General features: G+C 37.4%; 1 protein-coding gene across 4 annotated transcripts in view; it reads left to right on the plus strand.

The window, feature by feature from the left end:
• The window catches only part of LOC142664947 (death-associated protein kinase 2-like), a 79,770-nt gene that overhangs the window by 50,379 nt on the left and 4,209 nt on the right, over window positions 1-25,182 (plus strand). For 3 of the 4 annotated variants that reach the window (XM_075844408.1, XM_075844406.1, XM_075844407.1), the window contains 8 exons: window positions 8,772-8,843; window positions 13,232-13,371; window positions 18,098-18,319; window positions 21,657-21,795; window positions 22,527-22,656; window positions 23,074-23,122; window positions 23,414-23,440; window positions 24,337-24,489. In XM_075844408.1, coding sequence (XP_075700523.1) covers window positions 8,811-8,843; window positions 13,232-13,371; window positions 18,098-18,319; window positions 21,657-21,795; window positions 22,527-22,656; window positions 23,074-23,122; window positions 23,414-23,440; window positions 24,337-24,489 — 893 coding nt within the window. In that variant the 5' untranslated portion in view covers window positions 8,772-8,810. The remainder of the gene's footprint in view (window positions 1-8,771; window positions 8,844-13,231; window positions 13,372-18,097; window positions 18,320-21,656; window positions 21,796-22,526; window positions 22,657-23,073; window positions 23,123-23,413; window positions 23,441-24,336; window positions 24,490-25,182) is intronic. The other variant, XM_075844409.1, reaches the window with a different exon arrangement.

The raw sequence follows: 25,182 nt of genomic DNA on the forward strand, positions 1-25,182 counted from the left end.
TCCCCTATATACAAGAATATAACTACTATAATACTGCCCCCATATACAAGAATATAACTACTATAATACTGCCCCCTATATACAAGAATATAACTACTATAATACTGCCCCATATATACAAGAATATAACTACTATAATACTGCCCCATATATACAAGAATATAACTACTATAATACTGCTCCTATACACAAGAATATAACTACTATAATACTGCCCCCTATGTACAAGAATATAACTACTATAATACTGCCCCATATATACAAGAATATAACTACTATAATACTGCTCCTATATACAAGAATATAACTACTATAATACTGCCCCCTATGTACAAGAATATAACTACTATAATACTGCTCCATATGTACAAGAATATAACTACTATAATACTGCTCCTATATACAATAATATATAACTACTATAATACTGCCCCTATATACAAGAATATAACTACTATAACACTGCCCCTATATAAAAGAAAATAACTACTAAATTACTGCCCCTATATACAAGAATATAACTACTATAATACTGCTCCTATACACAAGAATATAACTACTATAATACTACTCCTACATACAAGAATATAACTACTATAATACTGCCCCTATATACAAGAATATAACTACTATAATACTGCCCCCTATGTACAAGAATATAACTACTATAATACTGCCCCCTATATACAAGAATATAACTACTATAATACTGCTCCCTATGTACAAGAATATAACTACTATAATGCTGCCCCCTATATACAAGAATATAACTACTATAATACTGCTCCTATATACAAGAATATAACTACTATAATACTGCTCCTATATACAAGAATATAACTACTATAATACTGCCCCCTATATACAAGAATATAACTACTATAATACTGCCCATATATAAGAATATAACTACTATAATACTGCTCCTATATACAATAATATATAACTACTATAATACTGCCCCTATATACAAGAATATAACTACTATAACACTGCCCCTATATACAAGAATATAACTAGTAAATTACTGCCCCTATATACAAGAATATAACTACTATAATACTACTCCTATATACAACAATATAACTACTATAATACTGCTCCTACATACAAGAATATAACTACTATAATACTGCTCCTATATACAAGAATATAACTACTATAATACTGCCCCCTATATACAAGAATATAACTACTATAATACTGCCCCCTATATACAAGAATATAACTACTATAATACTGCCCCCTATATACAAGAATATAACTACTATAATACTGCCCCTATATACAAGAATATAACTACTATAATACCTCCCCCTATGTACAAGAATATAACTACTATAATACTGCCCCCTATATACAAGAATATAACTACTATAATACTGCCCCCTATGTACAAGAATATAACTACTATAATACTGCTCCCTATGTACAAGAACATAACTACTATAATACTGCTCCTATATACAATAATATATAACTACTATAATACTGCCCCTATATACAAGAATATAACTACTATAACACTGCCCCTATATACAAGAATATAACTACTAAATTACTGCCCCTATATACAAGAATATAACTACTATAATACTGCTCCTATATACAAGAATATAACTACTATAATACTACTCCTACATGCAAGAATATAACTACTATAATACTGCCCCCTATATATAAGAATATAACTACTATAATACTGCCCCCTATATACAAGAATATAACTACTATAATACTGCTCCTACATACAAGAATATAACTACTATAATACTGCCCCCTATATACAAGAACATAACTACTATAATACTGCCCCCTACATACAAGAATATAACTACTATAATACTGCCCCCTATATACAAGAATATAACTACTATAATACTGCCCCTATATTCAAGAATATAACTACTGGAATACTGCTCCTATATACAAGAATATAACTACTATAATACTGCTCCTACATACAAGAATATAACTACTATAATACTGCTCCTATATACAATAATATATAACTACTATAATACTGCCCCTATATACAAGAATATAACTACTATAACACTGCCCCTATATACAAGAATATAACTACTAAATTACTGCCCCTATATACAAGAATATAACTACTATAATACTGCTCCTATATACAAGAATATAACTACTATAATACTACTCCTACATACAAGAATATAACTACTATAATACTGCCCCCTATATACAAGAATATAACTACTATATTACTGCCCCTATATACAAGAATATAACTACTATAATACTGCCCCTATATACAAGAATATAACTACTATAATGCTGCTCCTACATACAAGAATATAACTACTATAATACTGCTCCTACATACAAGAATATAACTACTATAATACTGCCCCCTATATACAAGAACATAACTACTATAATACTGCCCCCTATATACAAGAATATAACTACTATAATACTGCCCCCTATATACAAGAATATAACTACTATAATACTGCTCCCTATATACAAGAATATAACTACTATAATACTGCCCCCTATGTACACGAATATAACTTCTATAATACTGCCCCCTATATACAAGAATATAACTACTATAATACTGCTCCCTGTGTACAAGAATATAACTACTATAATACTGCTCCTATATACAATAATATATAACTACTATAATACTGCCCCTATATACAAGAATATAACTACTATAACACTGCCCCTATATACAAGAATATAACTACTAAATTACTGCCCCTATATGCAATAATATAACTACTATAATACTGCTCCTATATACAAGAATATAACTACTATAATACTACTCCTACATACAAGAATATAACTACTATAATACTGCCCCCTACATACAAGAATATAACTACTATAATACTGCCCCCTATATACAAGAATATAACTACTATAATACTGCCCCCTATATACAAGAATATAACTACTATAATACTGCCCCCTATATACAAGAATATAACTACTATAATACTGCTCCTACATACAAGAATATAACTACTATAATACTGCCCCCTATATACAAGAACATAACTACTATAATACTGCCCCCTATATACAAGAATATAACTACTATAATATTGCCCCTATATTCAAGAATATAACTACTGGAATACTGCTCCTATATACAGGAATATAACTACTATAATACTTCTCCTATATACAAGAATATCACTACTATAATACTGCTCCTATATACAAGAATATAACTACTATAATACTGCCCCTATATACAAGAATATAACTACTATAATACTGCCCCTATATACAAGAATATAACTACTATAATACTGCTCCCTATATACAAGAATATAACTACTATAATACTGCTCCCTATATACAAGAATATAACTACTATAATACTGCTCCCTATACAAGAATATAACGACTATAATACTTCCCCTATATACAAGAATATAACTACTATAATACTGCCCCTATATATAAGAATATAACTACTATAATACTGCCCCCTATATACAAGAATATAACTACTATAATACTGCTCCTATATACAAGAATGTAACTACTATAATACTGCCCCTATATACAAGAATATAACTACTATAATACTGCTCCTATATACAAGAATATAACTACTATAATACTGCCCCTATATACAAGAATATAACTATTATAATACTGCTCCCTATATACAAGAATATAACTACTATAATACTGCCTCCTATATACAAGAATATAACTACTATAATACTGCCCCTATATACAAGAATATAACTACTATAATACTGCCCCCTATATACAAGAATATAACCACTATAATACTGCTCCTATATACAAGAATATAACTACTATAATACTGCCCCTATATACAAGAATATAACTACTATAATACTGCTCCTATATACAAGAATATAACTACTATAATACTGCCCCTATATACAAGAATATAACTATTATAATACTGCTCCCTATATACAAGAATATAACTACTATAATACTGCCTCCTATATACAAGAATATAACTACTATAATACTGCTCCTACATACAAGAATATAACTACTATAATACTGCTCCTATATACAATAATATATAACTACTATAATACTGCCCCTATATACAAGAATATAACTACTATAACACTGCCCCTATATACAAGAATATAACTACTAAATTACTGCCCCTATATACAAGAATATAACTACTATAATACTGCTCCTATATACAAGAATATAACTACTATAATACTACTCCTACATACAAGAATATAACTACTATAATACTGCCCCCTATATACAAGAATATAACTACTATATTACTGCCCCTATATACAAGAATATAACTACTATAATACTGCCCCTATATACAAGAATATAACTACTATAATGCTGCTCCTACATACAAGAATATAACTACTATAATACTGCTCCTACATACAAGAATATAACTACTATAATACTGCCCCCTATATACAAGAACATAACTACTATAATACTGCCCCCTATATACAAGAATATAACTACTATAATACTGCCCCCTATATACAAGAATATAACTACTATAATACTGCTCCCTATATACAAGAATATAACTACTATAATACTGCCCCCTATGTACACGAATATAACTTCTATAATACTGCCCCCTATATACAAGAATATAACTACTATAATACTGCTCCCTGTGTACAAGAATATAACTACTATAATACTGCTCCTATATACAATAATATATAACTACTATAATACTGCCCCTATATACAAGAATATAACTACTATAACACTGCCCCTATATACAAGAATATAACTACTAAATTACTGCCCCTATATGCAATAATATAACTACTATAATACTGCTCCTATATACAAGAATATAACTACTATAATACTACTCCTACATACAAGAATATAACTACTATAATACTGCCCCCTACATACAAGAATATAACTACTATAATACTGCCCCCTATATACAAGAATATAACTACTATAATACTGCCCCCTATATACAAGAATATAACTACTATAATACTGCCCCCTATATACAAGAATATAACTACTATAATACTGCTCCTACATACAAGAATATAACTACTATAATACTGCCCCCTATATACAAGAACATAACTACTATAATACTGCCCCCTATATACAAGAATATAACTACTATAATATTGCCCCTATATTCAAGAATATAACTACTGGAATACTGCTCCTATATACAGGAATATAACTACTATAATACTTCTCCTATATACAAGAATATCACTACTATAATACTGCTCCTATATACAAGAATATAACTACTATAATACTGCCCCTATATACAAGAATATAACTACTATAATACTGCCCCTATATACAAGAATATAACTACTATAATACTGCTCCCTATATACAAGAATATAACTACTATAATACTGCTCCCTATATACAAGAATATAACTACTATAATACTGCTCCCTATACAAGAATATAACGACTATAATACTTCCCCTATATACAAGAATATAACTACTATAATACTGCCCCTATATATAAGAATATAACTACTATAATACTGCCCCCTATATACAAGAATATAACTACTATAATACTGCTCCTATATACAAGAATGTAACTACTATAATACTGCCCCTATATACAAGAATATAACTACTATAATACTGCTCCTATATACAAGAATATAACTACTATAATACTGCCCCTATATACAAGAATATAACTATTATAATACTGCTCCCTATATACAAGAATATAACTACTATAATACTGCCTCCTATATACAAGAATATAACTACTATAATACTGCCCCTATATACAAGAATATAACTACTATAATACTGCCCCCTATATACAAGAATATAACCACTATAATACTGCTCCTATATACAAGAATATAACTACTATAATACTGCCCCTATATACAAGAATATAACTACTATAATACTGCTCCTATATACAAGAATATAACTACTATAATACTGCCCCTATATACAAGAATATAACTATTATAATACTGCTCCCTATATACAAGAATATAACTACTATAATACTGCCTCCTATATACAAGAATATAACTACTATAATACTGCTCCTACATACAAGAATATAACTACTATAATACTGCTCCTATATACAATAATATATAACTACTATAATACTGCCCCTATATACAAGAATATAACTACTATAACACTGCCCCTATATACAAGAATATAACTACTAAATTACTGCCCCTATATACAAGAATATAACTACTATAATACTGCTCCTATATACAAGAATATAACTACTATAATACTACTCCTACATACAAGAATATAACTACTATAATACTGCCCCCTATATACAAGAATATAACTACTATATTACTGCCCCTATATACAAGAATATAACTACTATAATACTGCCCCTATATACAAGAATATAACTACTATAATGCTGCTCCTACATACAAGAATATAACTACTATAATACTGCTCCTACATACAAGAATATAACTACTATAATACTGCCCCCTATATACAAGAACATAACTACTATAATACTGCCCCCTATATACAAGAATATAACTACTATAATACTGCCCCCTATATACAAGAATATAACTACTATAATACTGCTCCCTATATACAAGAATATAACTACTATAATACTGCCCCCTATGTACACGAATATAACTTCTATAATACTGCCCCCTATATACAAGAATATAACTACTATAATACTGCTCCCTGTGTACAAGAATATAACTACTATAATACTGCTCCTATATACAATAATATATAACTACTATAATACTGCCCCTATATACAAGAATATAACTACTATAACACTGCCCCTATATACAAGAATATAACTACTAAATTACTGCCCCTATATGCAATAATATAACTACTATAATACTGCTCCTATATACAAGAATATAACTACTATAATACTACTCCTACATACAAGAATATAACTACTATAATACTGCCCCCTACATACAAGAATATAACTACTATAATACTGCCCCCTATATACAAGAATATAACTACTATAATACTGCCCCCTATATACAAGAATATAACTACTATAATACTGCCCCCTATATACAAGAATATAACTACTATAATACTGCTCCTACATACAAGAATATAACTACTATAATACTGCCCCCTATATACAAGAACATAACTACTATAATACTGCCCCCTATATACAAGAATATAACTACTATAATATTGCCCCTATATTCAAGAATATAACTACTGGAATACTGCTCCTATATACAGGAATATAACTACTATAATACTTCTCCTATATACAAGAATATCACTACTATAATACTGCTCCTATATACAAGAATATAACTACTATAATACTGCCCCTATATACAAGAATATAACTACTATAATACTGCCCCTATATACAAGAATATAACTACTATAATACTGCTCCCTATATACAAGAATATAACTACTATAATACTGCTCCCTATATACAAGAATATAACTACTATAATACTGCTCCCTATACAAGAATATAACGACTATAATACTTCCCCTATATACAAGAATATAACTACTATAATACTGCCCCTATATATAAGAATATAACTACTATAATACTGCCCCCTATATACAAGAATATAACTACTATAATACTGCTCCTATATACAAGAATGTAACTACTATAATACTGCCCCTATATACAAGAATATAACTACTATAATACTGCTCCTATATACAAGAATATAACTACTATAATACTGCCCCTATATACAAGAATATAACTATTATAATACTGCTCCCTATATACAAGAATATAACTACTATAATACTGCCTCCTATATACAAGAATATAACTACTATAATACTGCCCCTATATACAAGAATATAACTACTATAATACTGCCCCCTATATACAAGAATATAACCACTATAATACTGCTCCTATATACAAGAATATAACTACTATAATACTGCCCCTATATACAAGAATATAACTACTATAATACTGCTCCTATATACAAGAATATAACTACTATAATACTGCCCCTATATACAAGAATATAACTATTATAATACTGCTCCCTATATACAAGAATATAACTACTATAATACTGCCTCCTATATACAAGAATATAACTACTATAATACTGCCCCTATATACAAGAATATAACTATTATAATACTGCTCCCTATATACAGGAATATAACTACTATAATACTGCCCCTATATACAAGAATATAACTACTATAATACTGCTCCTATATACAAGAATATAACTACTATAATACTGCCCCTATATACAAGAATATAACTATTATAATACTGCTCCCTATATACAAGAATATAACTACTATAATACTGCCTCCTATATACAAGAATATAACTACTATAATACTGCCCCTATATACAAGAATATAACTACTATAATACTGCCCCCTATATACAAGAATATAACCACTATAATACTGCTCCTATATACAAGAATATAACTACTATAATACTGCCCCCTATATACAAGAATATAAGTACGAGAACATTGCCTCATCACAATATGAATAGTTAAGAGACTTTTTAGGTCTGTAATTTCTATTTTATCTTCTAGTTGACCTTATCTGCCATGTAGTTTGTCAAAACTATATAATGATTGACTGTACATAATCTTTAAAAGCCAAAAATTCGGGGAATTTCTGCCTACATTTTTGACTATAGTGTTTTTTTTGTATAACCGTCAATATTACGAGGACGGCAGGGTAAGCGGGTCCTGCAATTTCAGGCTAACTATTAATGTTTTGTATTTTCAGCCGTTGGCACAGATTGGCAGGGTACCAGATCTTGCCAGTATGGGGGAAAGGGGCCCTTCAGGTGGGCCAAAGGTGAGACTGTTCCTTAGGGAGCAAAGCACATGATACTAAAGGTGGCTGGGCACTGCTGACCATAATCAATGGCTGGGAACCGCTAACGATGGCTCTGCTTTGTTAACTGGTGGGGAGCATATTTCTCCCAATGGGCATTAAATTGGTTTCCCTCTCCTCTAATCACATTCTTTTTGTGCTTGCTATCGTTGATTGCCACATGATCTGCTTCCTGCATTGTCATATAATAAATTTTTTATCTATAATATCCTACAAACTGATTAGAAGTGTCCCTGAGGACTGAGACTATATGACCGCTGCCTGATGATGTCATCAGTGGTGATAAACACAGAGTCCGGTGCCAGTTGTAGGCCACAATTGGAAGACACAATCAGACGATCGGAGAATCACCTTGAGGGCGGACGTTTGATGGTATCTGAAGGCAACCATGGGCATACATTTTATTGTTCCCCCTATTAAACGTGCCATCCAGAGTGCCCTCTGCCTGGCCTGGAATCCAGGAGGTATCCCCTTTTTCTGGGAGACCCCTAGTCAATTCAGGAGGGTTGGCAAATATGTTCTTGGGCTGACTGCTATGTTAGGCTTACACCAACTCTGAGGTAATTTTTTTGCTCCTCATGGGGTTCCTTGTGGTTCCTCCACTTATAAAGCATTAGTAGGTCAATCCTAGGCCCCCAAGCTCTACAATTCATTGTCCCCAAGGCTGTTTGATGCCTGTCCTGTTGTGCTGCATTCCTTTGATAAAACCCAGAGAAAAATAAATTCATTTTTCCTTGAGCCGCAGTTTCAGATTTCCACCCACAGAACTGTATTTACTGCTATTGACTTTATGAACTTCTCTGCTGCACCCACGTCATCCCTCACACAGGATTACTGATAAGGCAGAGTATCAAACCGTCAGCAGGAAACTGATTTACTCATTGAGACCGACTCTTAAGACAAATACACAAAGTGACAGTCTATTGTGTAGGGACTGGGATGGCAACCTTAAGAGATATTGGGGCGCAAGCTTCAGCCTCCTGTTTTTGGATGCCAAAAAATTGAGACGAGATGGGTGGGGAACGGGTGGTTGCAGCCTGGGCCTCCTGATCTTTTTGGATTTATTGGAGCTGGAGTTCAGCCATACTATGACCCCAGTTTATCGGCACTGGTTAAAGAGTCTAAGTCCACCTCCTTCATTATTTGTTCAGGCTGTTGCTGTGTCCCTCCTTCCTGCAGCTCGTCCTGTTCATGTTGGCTGTTTTGTAGAAGCACAAGCCCACCACAAAGCTCACCTGAAAGTCAGAATCAGAGGTTTTGCTTCCCCTGACAGTGGGACTGTTTGCCAGGCTCATAGATGTTAGAAATTTAATCTCTATGGTCAACGTTCACAGGGGTCCATGACATGTGAATCCCAGTACTGTTTTGTCGCACCATATCTCTTCCCCGAAGGAAGAGGCCAGGGTAGCACAAATTCTGCACCAATGGCAAATCTTATAAGATTGAACTTAACCTGGATAAGTAAATGGGAGATTGACCTAACCTGTTCACCCTCTGAACCTCATTTGCCCCTTCCTTGGCTTTATTGGCCATTGGCAGTGCATTGGGGGGTGTTATGGAGAACTTGTAGTAGCAGTTTCTCCAACTAATTAAAGCCCCTTGTTACGTACTCAAGGGTGTAGCTATAGGGGGTGCAGAGGTAGCAGTTGCACACGGGCCCTGGATCCTGGGGGGGCCCAAAAGCCCCTCAGCCGCAAAAGAAGATACCAGTATTATAAATGATACATGGTAGGTTGAGGCCTTGTTATCAATTTTGCCCCGCAGCCTTAAGTTCGCCTCTGTAGGACTCTTATCCATCTTAGTACAGTCTTACAGTCTGGCATCAGGTAGCAAAAAAATCCAAAATGTTCATAGACCAAAACACTGCAGATGCACTCGAACTTCTCAATAGAAGACAGATTGGTATCTTAGCAATAAGCGTACAATATTGTCCGTACTTCTTCGAATTTTCTATTAAAGTGTACATCCACCTTCAACAAAATTTCGCCATTTAATTCTAATTCTATAAATACTTTGCTTTACTGTTTTTGTACCAATTTTGAGTTGTTTTCTCCACACACCGGGCACCATTCAAAAAAATTGCCAGTTGCCCTTAGAAACAGACAGCAGTTTAGCTCCACCCCGTTGTCAGTCATGTGACCGAACATAAATTGCTGTATGATAATAGGATTTTGGGTTTAGGTTTTGGCATGAATGGGGATAAAACATCATGTAACTCAATTTGGTACCAGATCAGTAAGGCTGTTATTTTCCTATATGGGCCGTTATTGATGGTTTCTGCATGGCTTTATTTTATGTTTTGCTTCTCCACATTATTGGCTTGTGTTTCATCCGATCGATCACGCCATGATTTGCCGTATGCATGCTGCAGATTATCCTCGTTATATCATATTCTGTATATTTCTTTGATTTCTGAGTTATGGATCCCACATGGAGGGATGAAAGGGCCGAAATTATCCCCTGTGTTGCTGAGAACTAAAATAATGGGGGTCATGTGCACCGAAAAAACGACTATGTTCACATCTGTGTTGAAGGCTCCTGATGGACCCTACGGACCCCTTTAGAAGTCAATGGGATAGACGGCGACTAATCCGGCACTGCATCCTGGTATTTAACGGAATCCAGGACGCAGATGTGAACAGAGCCCGTGACAACCAGTGCTATCTATTTAATTGTTTAGCTGCCAGATATGTTTTATGACGTTTACTTCCCAGTTGTCGGAGCAAGTTTGTACAATTACGTCTATTGTGTGGGTTTTATATGTCTTGAAAATTTCATATGCAGCTGTGCAAAGTTTACTTATAAGGATTCTTAACTTTTTTTAGTCATTTGCTTGAAACCTTACTTCTATTTTACATAATATTCCAGTTCTTTATATGTAGCCTGCAGTGTAAAGCATGGATGTCTACATTCTGGTTGTATGGCTACCCTGGACATGTATAGATCTCTATTGTAATTGTGTTACATTTAGTATGTGGGTGTGTATAATATATACATATATATATTTTTTATATGGGTGGATACACAAACTTGATGAGGTCCTCGAAATACTTTTATGGAGGGGGGGGGGAGTAACAAATGCAGCGTATGGATGTAAACAACCAAATTATTTATAAGAGGGATGATGTCAATTTCATGCTAAATTTTGAGCTATTGACCATAATTGGAAATTTTTGGGAAATTTTTGGGAAATTTTTTGAAAATGCCCTTTCAGTCCAGTATGTGCCACATGAATTGTTAGCGCTATAGGACATGGCACAGTTTTCTGCGTGTTATTACTTGCCATTGTATAATCTTATGAAGCAGACAATATTATATCCCAATTGCTGCTGCTCCATATGGCAATAAAAACCGAGCCCAGTGAGTGTTCTTATTAAATATTTCTCCGACTGCCATGTGACCGATTCCCATCATGAAAAGTAATAATTAACGTCTCATTCCAAGTCTGTAATTTTTAATTATTATATTTAATTGTGGGTAATCAGGGATGCACATATGGAAGACTGGGGGCCTCCTGGCCCAAAAAGAAATCGAGTCCCATCTGATACCGGTTCACACTTCCCTCCTATTCTGGGAGGTGTAGCCATCGGCCTGGGTTTTCCACAGTCTTGTTTAAGCCGGATTCCCATGGACGTTAAAATAGGCCCCTGTTCTCCTGGTTTTGGTTTGTGCCATTAAAGTAACTGGAATCGGCATTTAAAGAAGGGCTAGGCTCAGGGCTGGTTTTTGGGCATGGCAAACTGGGCAATTGCCCATTTCCAAGGGGGCATCCTGAGGAAGAGACTTTCAGCAGCAACCTGAAATTACCTTTGATTCCTTGGCTGCTCTGGACCACCCAGGAGTTTACAATCCACCCTTTCATTTCCCTTGACCAATAGAGGTTTTGAAAAACTGTCTAAAAATAGGACGCGTGGGTACGGGAAGTAGCTGTAATTCACTTTTTTTATAAAACCGGCCCTCTTCAGACCCCCACCATGACAATATACTATCTATATATGTATTAGAGGCCAGTGATATCAATGTGGTCCAATCAAAAATGTCAAGATGTTCCAAGTTCGGAAACAAGATCCAGAGGCTGAGGAGGACTAGATCTAAGCAAGAGTTAAAACAAGTGATGTGATGTTCTTAGTAGTTGGCTCAGAATCAGCCTGAAATTCCTCAAGATATCCCCACGTCCTGTACAGTATGAGGATCTCCGAATAGATCACACGTTTTGGTCAATGGTTAAGAGCTTGAATTGCCTCAAGGCCAATGACCTAACCGAGACATCGTGAGGACCCTAAATCTTCCCTCATAATAACGTACCACAGTTATTGTTTGTAGCTAATCCTATCTCGTCTTTCTCCAAGACCCCTGCCGGAGAAGTACGGTCTTCTGGAGACCATGAGGAAGCAGTAAACCTCGAAGACGAAGTTTTCAATCCAAACATGACCTCGTTTAAGCATGAGAACGTGGAGGACCTCTATGAACTTCTGGAGAAGTTGGGCAGGTAAAGGATGTTCTACTTCGTTTTGTATATTTTTAGTTTAGGTCTACATGCTGATGTTATTGCAATGATGGGAGTACCTGTCCATTAGTTCGGGATGTCCGCAGTAGTCACACTTGGTTACTACACATCCCATTGTGCTGCAGGAGTCACCAGTAGTATATTAATATACGTAAGTAAATAACCTACTAAACACTTAGGCCAGATTCACATGAACGTAGTATACATTCCGTTAAAATAACGGCCGTCGCACAGACGCATGTATTTCAATGGGGGCGTTCACACGGCCTTTGTTTCAATGGAACGTGTGAATGGTCCGTGGAGGGTTAGAACATGTCCTACTTTCTTTCGTTTTCACGCATCACTCCATAGACTCAAGTCTATGGGGATCCGTGAAAATGGGACCCGTACGGGTGTAACTCGTTGGTGAGAATTTGGCCTTACAGGTGGATCATATATGCACCTGTAAGGCTGCAAACCTCCCTAGCAGCGGTCAATGGGTTAACTGTCCATATAGTATTACCATGAGTGAGAAAACCATTGGTCCCCATGAGGTTCTTGTTGCAGTTAACAGGTTTGGCAAAGTGGACGGTTGCATTGGACATCCATGATGTATTAAACCGTACAGTAGGGATCTGCACAGTAGGGATCTGCGCAAATATGGCCACTTGTCCATCCTTGGTGAGATCATAGAGACTTCACTTATCTGTATGATTCACCCTATAGTGTAAGTTGAGTTATAGGTTATATTAGTTTGATGCCCTTCAAACAAAGGAATCACGCACTACTTCGGGTTATATCACTTCAATCTCTTGAGGCCTTTCATTTATTACCTTTGGTACGCGCTACAATCTCTAAATTATGTATAAACTGCTAAATAATTCAGTTACTCAAACTAAACTCTGAGCGCAAAAGGAAAAAACAACAACCCAGAAACGCGTAACTCACACTACAAAAAGAAACGTAGAAAACAGGCAGTGACTGGAAACATGGCGGTCTAGTTAATAGCCATGATTTTCCTTATTATTATACAATGTAGCTCAGGGGAAAAAAAAAATCCAAGATCGTTTTGGTAATTATAAGTTGATGAAAGAGAATATCTTCTAAAGTGTCAGTGACTACAACAGGGACTATCATAAATTATCAGTAATAGTAGGGACAGTCACAAATAGTGATATAAAATTGACCATACACTGCTCAAATAATACCACTATACAGTGCTCATATACCTCCATACAGTGCTCAAGTATTACCACCATACAGTGCTCAAATAATACCATACAGTGCTCAAATAATACCATACAGTGCTCAAATAATACCACATACAGTGCTCAAATAATACCAACATACAGTGCTCAAATAATACCACCATACAATGCTCAAATAATACCGCCATACAGTGCTCAAATAATACCGCCATACAGTGCTCAAATAATACAACCATACAGTGCTCAAATAATACCCCATACAGTGCACATATAATACCACCATACAGTGCTCCAATAATACCACCATACAGTTCCCAAATAATACCACCATGCAGTGCTCAAATAATACCACATACAGTGCTCAAATAATACCACCATACAGTGCTCAAATAATACCACCATACAAGGCTCAAATGATACCACAATACAGTGCTCAAATAATACCACCATACAGTGCTCATATAATACAACCATACAGTGCTCAAATAATACCACCACACAGTGCCCAAATAATACCGCCATACAGTGCTCAAATAATACCACCACACAGTGCCCAAATAATACCGCCATTCAGTGCTCAAATAATACCAACATACAGTGCTCAAATAATACCGCCATACAGTGCTCAAATAATACCGCCATACAGTGCTCAAATAATATCACCATACAGTGCTCAAATAATGGTGCTATACAGTGCTCAAATAATACCAACATACAGTGCTCAAATAATACCACTATACAGTGCTCAAGTAATACCACCATACAGTGCTCAAATAACACCACCATACAGTGCTCAAATAATACCAACATACAGTGCACATATAATACCACCATACAGTGCTCAAATAATACCACCATACAGTGCTCAAATAATACCACCATACAGTGCTCACATAATGCCGCTATACAGTTCCCAAATAATACCACCATGCAGTGCTCAAATAATACCACCATAGAGTGCTCAAATACCACCACACAGTGCCCAAATAATACCAACATACAGTGCTCAAATAATAATAGTTTTTTACGGCCGTTTTTGCAGCTGTTTTTCTATTGACAGAATGAAAAACTGCTCCAAAAACGGCTCAAGAAGTGACATGCACTTCTTTTTACGAGGCTGTTTTTTATGGGCCATTCTTACAAACAGCCGCGTAAAAAAAACGCCCAGTCTACGTTTACGCCCCGAAAAACGGCTGAAAATAGGCCGTGTGAACATATCCTTAGATTCGGTGCCCGCTAAAGGATCCTCTGGTGGACCAAACCGACCCAGAGCAAATTAATTTGTCTGAGATGGGAATTATTTAACCTTTTTCTACTGAGAAAAAGAGAAAAATTGTTGTGGAGACTTTCTGGTTAGATTTGAGCACCTGAGGGTCAGCCTGCTGGTAGACAGCTGAGAAGAATTTGGACATCTGAGCAGAACATTAAGGGTATGTTCACACGCCCTATTTTCAGATGTAATTCAGGCGTTTAACGCCTCAAATTACGCATGAAAAGACGGTTCCAATACATCGTCAAACATCCGCCCATTGCTTGCAATGGGTTTTACGATGTTCTGTGCAGACGAAGTGTAATTTTACGCGTCGCTGTCAAAAGACGGCGCGTAAAATTACGCCCGCGTCAAAGAAGTGCAGGACACTTCTTGGGACGTTTTTGGAGCCATTTTTCATTGACTCCAATGAAGACCAGCTCAAATTACGTCCGTAAAAGACGCCGCGAAAAATGCGAGTACATGCAAAAACGTTGGAAATTCAGGAGCTGTTTACGCCTGAAAACAGCTCTGTAATTTCAGACGTATTTTGCGTTGTCGTGTGAACATACCCTTATAATTAGTAGTGAGCGTATCTCATAGCTGGGACGGCATGATGTCCTATAAACAGGAAACGTTTATCTTTTCCTATTGTCCTGTATGTGCCCCATTAATCATATAGTCACTTGAAATGTCCTGTCTCCTTCCTGTTGTAGGAAATTGGTCTGCCTCATAAAACAAGCCCTAATCTATGTGCTAAGTACACTTATATAACCTATAGGGAACATTGCCATTATGTCATATATGCATCATATTGTTTAGAGTTCTTTTATATGGATGATACTGTATAGTCACATATTGTATTATATGTATGTATGTATGTATTGTACTGTACATAGTCTTATATGTATCACACTGTACATAGTCATATATGTATCACACTGTACATAGTCCTATATATATCATACTGTACATAGTCATATATGCATCATACTGTACATAGTCCTATATGCATCATACTGTACATAGTCTTATATGTATCACACTGTACATAGTCATATATATATCACACTGTACATAGTCATATATGTATCATACTGTACATAGTCCTATATGCATCATACTGTACATAGTCTTATATGTATCACACTGTACATAGTCATATATATATCACACTGTACATAGTCATATATGTATCATACTGTACATAGTCCTATATGCATCATACTGTACATAGTCTTATATGTATCACACTGTACATAGTCATATATGTATCATACTGTACATAGTCCTATATGTATCACACTGTACATAGTCCTATATGTATCACACTGTACATAGTCCTATATGTATCACACTGTACATAGTCCTATATGTATCACACTGTACATAGTCCTATATGTATCATACTGTACATAGTCCTATATGCATCATACTGTACATAGTCCTATATGCATCACACTGTACATAGTCCTATATGTATCACACTGTACATAGTCCTATATGCATCATACTGTACATAGTCCTATATGCATCATACTGTACATAGTCCTATATGCATCATACTGTACATAGTCCTATATGCATCATACTGTACATAGTCCTATATGCATCATACTGTACATAGTCCTATATGTATCATACTTTACATAGTCCTATATATATCACACTGTACATGGTCATATATGTATCATACTGCACATAGTCCTATATATATCATACTGCACATAGTTCTATATATATCATACTGCACATAGTCCTATATATATCATACTGTACATAGTCCTATATATATCATACTGTACATGGTCATATATGCATCATACTGCACATAGTCCTATATATATCATACTGCACATAGTCCTATATATATCATACTGTACATAGTCCTATACGTATTATTCTGTATATAGTCATATATGTATCACTCTGTACATAGTCCTATATGTATCACACTGTACATAGTCCTATATGTATCACACTGTACATAGTCCTATATGTATCACACTGTACATAGTCCTATATGTATCACACTGTACATAGTCCTATATGTATCACACTGTACATGGTCATATATATATCATACTGCACATAGTCCTATATATATCATACTGCACATAGTCCTATACGTATTATTCTGTATATAGTCATATATGTATCACTCTGTATACCACATGATCGGCTTAGATACACCGGCTCAGCAGTACACTGTCCCTGAATATAAATATTTATGGCCTGTACATTGTTGGTCACTATCGTCTTGGTTTTTCAGTGGTCACTTTGGAGAGGTGAAGAAATGCAGAGAGAAAATCACCGGGACTTTCTTCGCTGGGAAGTTCATCAAGACCCGCAAGTCCAAAGGAAGCCGACTGGGGCTAGACCGCGATCAAGTAGAAAGAGAGGTGTTTATCCTGCAGCAGCTGGAACACCCCAATATCATGAGGTTACACGACGTCTTTGCCTGTAAAGCAGAAATGGTGCTGATCCTGGAACTGTAAGTACCAGACAGAACTGACGGATGTCTCCTCCCTGCTGATCTATAGAATACAGCCATCGTATCGTATGAGGAATCGACGTATAAAGGAGAAGTTTATCCAACATCACACTAATATATACATTTATGTATATGGTGTTATGATTATCAGCAGGACTGCTGCCAATCAATGATTCTGTTATCTGTGTATTTGGGCATTTCTAGGCAAGGACTTTGGTCTGAGTCTGGATTGGTCATCATTTAGCTTTGCCTGGTTGATTAGAATACTTTTCTTGGGCCTATATAGACTTCCTGGATTACTCAGGTGCTGGTTATACTGTTTCCGGCATGTGCTAACTCTTTCCAGACTGTAGTTGGTGACTTTGTTCCTTGTCTATGTGTTTGTTTGGACTGTGGGACCTGTTGGTCCTCTGACAGATCTAGTTCTATAATGGAACACAATACAACTAGCGCAACGCATTGTCAAAGCTAAAAATTCTAGAAAAGTCCCTTTTCTAAGAATTTCAATTAATTATCATATTCTTTAAAATGTGACAATTTGCCACCTCAGCTCTCAAATTCTGTACGCTTTTTTTTATTTTTAGGCTGGATCTACCTAGTAACTGTAGCCGGAAGATGTTAGTTTTGTGTTAAAGCCGCATGATGGCGCAATTATAGGTTTTTCTTGCACAATTGTAGTATATTACGACTTAATATAAACCATGCATGACAATCCCTTGTAAAATATCCTATTAGGAACTTTAAATAATAGAGGTTTTAGATGACCCAGCTCTAAAACCGGCGCTCCTATTGATTTTAGTGGGATTTCGCTGCAGAAATGCAAATTAACCCATTGGATTCCTTCTCAAATAAGAGCTGATTTCTAGTCGGAGAACCCATTGAAATAATAAAGGTTGTCCAAACAGGACAGTCCCTTTAATTTCCCCATTTAAAGGGGTATTCAAGTCGAGAGATTGATTTGCATCTGCAACAATACACTGTGGGTTCCCGGCTGCTGCATTATATCAGCAGTATTCTTAAGCTTTCCTCATGAAAACACATTTCTTATTTTGGTTTTGAAAGCGGAGTATAGATCTGCCTCGAGGCTGAATGGGAGCATGTGGAGGTAAAGTTTGCAGGGAGCTGAATATAAGTTACAGCTATATCGCAGCGTGCGTCATTAAACAGCATTGTTGGGTATTATGTTCCCTCTCCTTGTCTCTTGATTCCCACTCTTATCCTAAATCAAAGGACGATTCTGAACAATGACTGTCAAAGCTCAGTTTTTCTGATACACAGCTCCAAATCCCGTGCATAGAAAATGCTAAAATTATGTCTGTCTGCAGCCACCACTAGAGGGAGCTCACTCACTATGGACTTCAACAGGAGCTGTAGAACTCTGTATGCAGTGAGCTCCCCCTAGTGGTGGCTGCAAAATGATCATTCACTTTAATATACATTAAATTTATGCCAATTTTCCTTTAAATACGTAAATATGTTCTAGGGTCTTAAAGGAGCCTTGTCGTGGTCTACAGGTCCAACAGGCAGTTACTGATGTCCCAAAGACTAGTGCGGAAATATTCATGGCGGGTTTGTGTGTGTATATATATTCTCCATCGAGAAAGCAGATGCAGCTGTTGACTTCTCTGGTCTTATTACGCTTCAGCTGTGTATTGCAGTTCCCCTTCTGATTCTGATGTCCAATTAAAATCTATTATACTGGACAAAGGGTAAACAGGGACAGGCGGCTCCTTGTTTACACAGCTGCCTGCGGATTGGGTGGTCTGTTTATCATCCCTATTGGAAATTCTTGCGTAATTCTCAAATGATGCAAAAAAAAAAAAAACGTGAAAAACTTGCTATACAGAATGATCGCTGTCACCAATGTTCTTGTGTTTTTTACTTTATTCTTGTTGCTTTGCAGATGAAGGGTTCTAATACATAAATACATAAAGTCTGAGTAAAACATTTACGATCCGGTGTCCGCTTGTCTTTCGGCTTTTTTTGTGAGACTCTTCTGAACTGTACTGTGTAAGCGGGGCCGAAACAACTGCACCGGAGCTCTGAAATAGAGCGCTGAGCAGTCCTGTCTCATCTGAGCTATATAGAGTGCATTGCAAAAGTATTCACACCCTCCCTGGTTTTTACAGGCTCCTACTTAGCTGGAGCACAAAGATGACCGAACTGGGGCCCCTCATTATGCAACCATCGCCACACCGCAAATGTGTCGCAGGGGGGGCGATCTGACTTCGGATTGGGCCTCCTTCTTTCTAACAGCTTAGATGCCGCGGTCGTTGTTGACTGCGGCACCTAAGGGGTTAAACGAGAGGAATACCGCATACAGCTGACACGCTCAACTTATAGAGCGGGCTCACTCCGTGACCCCGCTCCGTACTTTCCCTCCCGGCCTCAGCCATATATATATATAAACGGCGGATGTCGGGAAGGGGTTAAAGGGGTTTTGCTGCACTTACAAATTAACCTCTTGATTAAACGCACCCTGATCAGCAGACTAAAGGGTCCGTGGCACTGTTTATCTGGCACAGCGCCGTACATATGATTGTGGCTGTGACTGGTACTGCAGCTTAATCCCATTCACTAGTCCTGAGAGTAGGACCCCCACTAATCAAATATTGATAGTCTATACTAAGGGGAAACCCGAGTAATCCCATCATACAGTTCTTGATTATTCTAGTTTGAAAAAAAAAATCATTGGTGACTACCTGGCTCTCTGTGACAATTCTACGGAGACCTGGAAAACTTAAGCGGGTCGTCCAGGGTTAGAACAACATGACTGTTTTCTTGCCGAAACAGCACCACACCTGTCCACAGGTTGTGGGTGGTATTGCAGTTCAGCCCTATTCACTTCAATGGAGCTGCAGTACCAGGCACAACCAGTAGAAAGTTGTGGCGCTGTTTATAACAGAAAGCAGCCTTTTTTTTTTCTAATCCTGGACAACCCCTTTAAACAATGTGAGGACCCTGCATACAGCAGCCAATATCTCAGCTTCCTGTGATAACACGCATTAAAATCAATGCGTCCTCCATGTAATACTTGGATGCACTAGGTCCTCCAAAGTAGACAAGGTCTTGGCCGCTAAGGGGGGCAGGGAGTGGGTTCTCCCTCAATGACCCCATAATATGCCCAAATATAGCATACGGGTAATCTAAAATAGGGTCAGACCCCTTCCAGTGTGCCAAGTATGCAGGAATAAGGGGGCACATACTTTTTTTTACAGCGGTGAATGGTATACACGGCGCTCCAGAGAGGTCGGGATGTAGCGTGCTGGTTGTATGACCATTATTTTTGGTAAAAATGTCCACTCCTGACCTTGCCGTCCTCTTTTTGTATTTGCAGGATAAGAGGGGGAGAACTATTTGACTTTATAGCGGAGAAGGAGGCGCTGTCAGAGGAGGACGCCATCGTGTTCCTGGAGCAGATACTTAAAGGAGTATTTTATATTCATTCCAAAAACATTGCACACTTTGACCTGAAGGTACGATGTCCTGTGCACTTTTCCGCCATTACTTCATTTTTATTTTTCGACTTTTTCCTATTTTTCCACCATTTAAGGCGTTTTTTTGGTGACGCACGCCATGGTTATGCAATAATTTTTGCCATTTGCCACCGCTCTGGCCACTTTAAAAAAAAAAAAAAAAGTGGGTGGGGTTATGCATAAGGGGCGGGGCCACTGTACAAATTTATTTAATTTCCGTCAGAAATTGGCTTCACACTAAGACTGGCGTATTAAAATGTCAGTCTTAGTTAACACTTCTCTATGTGTTTCAATTATTAACCATTTTCAAGATCTCTGCTTCCTGTCATGAATGGGAATACTTTTGCTTACATCCAGGAGACCTAATACTTCTCACAACTGATTGTTTGCTACAATTGTATCCAGTCTAGTCAGTCTTCCGTGAGTTCGTCTAGGGCTTTACAATTACATAGTCACACATGCCAGTCGTGATAGAATCCCAACCTTTTCCTCTATAGGGAATCATTGAATCAATTCATATGTGACGCATAGACCTTCTATTGTAAGGAGAGAGTGCCACCTAGTGGCCACACAGACTCTACATAGATTATTATTATTTTTTTTAAAACAATAGCAGTCACAATAAACCTCAGTAAGAAACGTCCCTCCCATCATGCCTCAGGGTGAAAGATTTTGAATATTTTTTACAAATTTTTTTATATTCTCCATTTGTCTTATTGTCTCCATTTCAGCCTGAAAACATTATGCTGCTAGAGAAAGCCGTGCCGCATCCGAAGATTAAAATCATCGATTTTGGATTGGCCCAGAGAATTGAAGACGGAGCAGTATTTAAGAGTCTATGTGGGACACCTCAGTATATTGGTAATGTACAAGTACATATCTTACCCGCACATACAATATCCAAAAATTACTGGGTTAATTCGAGGATGGTTGACGGTAGAAGTGTTGAGGCCATCGAATCAATGAACCTAATGCATGATAATATTTTCAATGGCCCAAGCAGCCCTATTGGTAATACAACCTCCCACTTACTCCTATGGGAAGCTCCTCGTGGGCGGGCCTTTATAAATTCTAACGTCTGATTGGATTTGCTCTTTGAATTTGTTATTGTACAATATTTAATGAAGGAGCGGGTCTGCATAAGGGGTTCAGGTTTATACTTATTGTTTCTGAGAACGAGCAGAGTCCTTTAGGGTTAATAAATGAATATGAAAAACATAATTAGCAGTAAATGAAAGGCCAAAATAATGATATTAATTATATGTTTTTGTTGCGCAGCTCCGGAAGTTATAAACTATGAGCCACTAGGACCTCCGACTGATATGTGGTAAGCTTTTGTATCATGTATCTATTTAACTGGCATCCAATAGGGATCAAATTATCAAGTATTAAATACAAAACTAAACCACCAGAACAAGAAGTGTTGTCATAGGGAGCAGAGGAACTTTTCTCACATTTTATTGTACACTTAAGGTACACTTGTGGTAGTTTAGCTGAATCTCTGGGTGCGGGGGCTTTGTTGTTTTTAAATATTCCAAAAATTATTAAGGTGCTACTATGGTCTAATGTTTTCTTATCTTGCTGTGTATGTAAAATTGTGTATGTTCTTGTTTTCTAGGAGTATTGGAGTTATTACATATATACTGTAAGTACATTATGTCTCACACGCATATTACATATCTGATTTATGCTCCACCCCTTATCACCTTGGTCACGCCTCCAAACCCAGCCCTAGTCCAAACCCAGCCCTAAGACAATGCTGTGATACACTTGTATCAGGGCAGATCCAGGTTTATGTGGGCCCTTGGGCGACACAGATTTAGTGGGCCTGTTTGTGGGGGAACTAACGGCAGCAGTAAAATGGCAGTTTGTGCCCCCATATAGAAGTTAGGCCCTGTTTGTGCTCCCATATAAAAGTTAGGCCCCATTTGTGCTCCCATATATGCAGTGCCCTCCATAGATAATGCCACAGTGCCTTCTGTAGATAGTGCCACACACACCCCCTGTAGTGAATACCACACCGCCCCGTGTAGGTAGTGCCACACACAGCCCCATTGTAGATAGCGCCACCCGCCCTCCCTGTAGATAGCGCCATTGGGGCTCCATCTAGAAGAGGAATCCCCAGCCAGATCGTTGCTGACGCTCTGGCTGTGGATTCCTCTCCTGTAGGAGCACCTGATGTCACTTTCCATATATGGACAATGACATCAAGGGCTCCCTCTAGAAGCAGAATCCCGGGACAGAGCGTCGGCAACGCTCCGGCCGGGGATTCCGCTCTTGGAGAAGCCTTGACTGCAGCGATTGGGACCCCCCCATGGGTAGTGGGACCCTGCCATTTGCCCGGGTTTGCCAGGTGCTGACGCTGGCCCTGACTTGTATGTTATGGGGTTGGGTAACCAGAGGCTGAACATTATGGCCGCCCTGGATATAATATACAGTTCATGGGATGTCCCATATCTGGTGTACTACACATAATGTGCCATTAGTATTGTCATTGGAGGCCTTCAGTGTGGTAACATCAGTGTTCTCGCTTTATGGCAGACTCAGCGGTTTGTCGCCATTTCAAGGTGAAACAGATCCAGAAACGCTGACAAATGTGGTGTCCGGTAGCTACGAGTTTGATGACCGCTATTTCAAGGACACCAGCGACATGGCCAAAGACTTCATCCAGCAGCTGCTAGTTAAAGACCCCAGGTAGGACATTACAACAGTAGCCACGTCATTGTCTCCAATGTACCCGCTGCCTGTGCCATGCACGCAACGATAAACGGGGCTCTAGTTTCATGTATAAAAACTTAAAGGGGTTTTTCATGAAATTACATTGATTGTCTAATCCTAATATAGACTATAAGGCCCCATGCACACGACCGTGTTCGGTCCGTGATATACGGTCCGCATGTCGGCTGCATGTCCCGGACCGAACACAGTGCAGGGAGTCGGGCTCCTAGCATCACACTTATCTATGACGATAGGGGTCACTGCCTGTCCGCGGAACTACTGTCCCGTACTGTAATCATGTTTTAGTGTGTGACAGTAGTTACGTGGATAGGCAGTGACACCTAGCGTCATAGATAAGTATGATGCTAGGAGCCCGGCTCCCTGTACTTTGTACGGTCCGGGACAAGCGGCCGACATGCGGACCGTATATCACGGACCGAACACGGTCGTGTGCATGAGGCCTTAATGTCTGATAAAGGGGGGTCCTGGGGATGAACAACGAGGGGGCTTCCCGGAACGCTGAGGCCTTTTTGCTGTTGTACCAGACGCCCGATGCCCGGGGGGGCCTAATTGTAGTTCCATAGACGATCACAGATTAATGACCTATCCTAAGGATGCGCCATCAACGTAAATTCCTGTAACCCCTTTAAATCATTGGAAAATGAGACG

Source organism: Rhinoderma darwinii, chromosome 12 (genome assembly GCF_050947455.1).
Source record: "Rhinoderma darwinii isolate aRhiDar2 chromosome 12, aRhiDar2.hap1, whole genome shotgun sequence".
Lineage (NCBI taxonomy): Eukaryota > Metazoa > Chordata > Amphibia > Anura > Rhinodermatidae > Rhinoderma > Rhinoderma darwinii.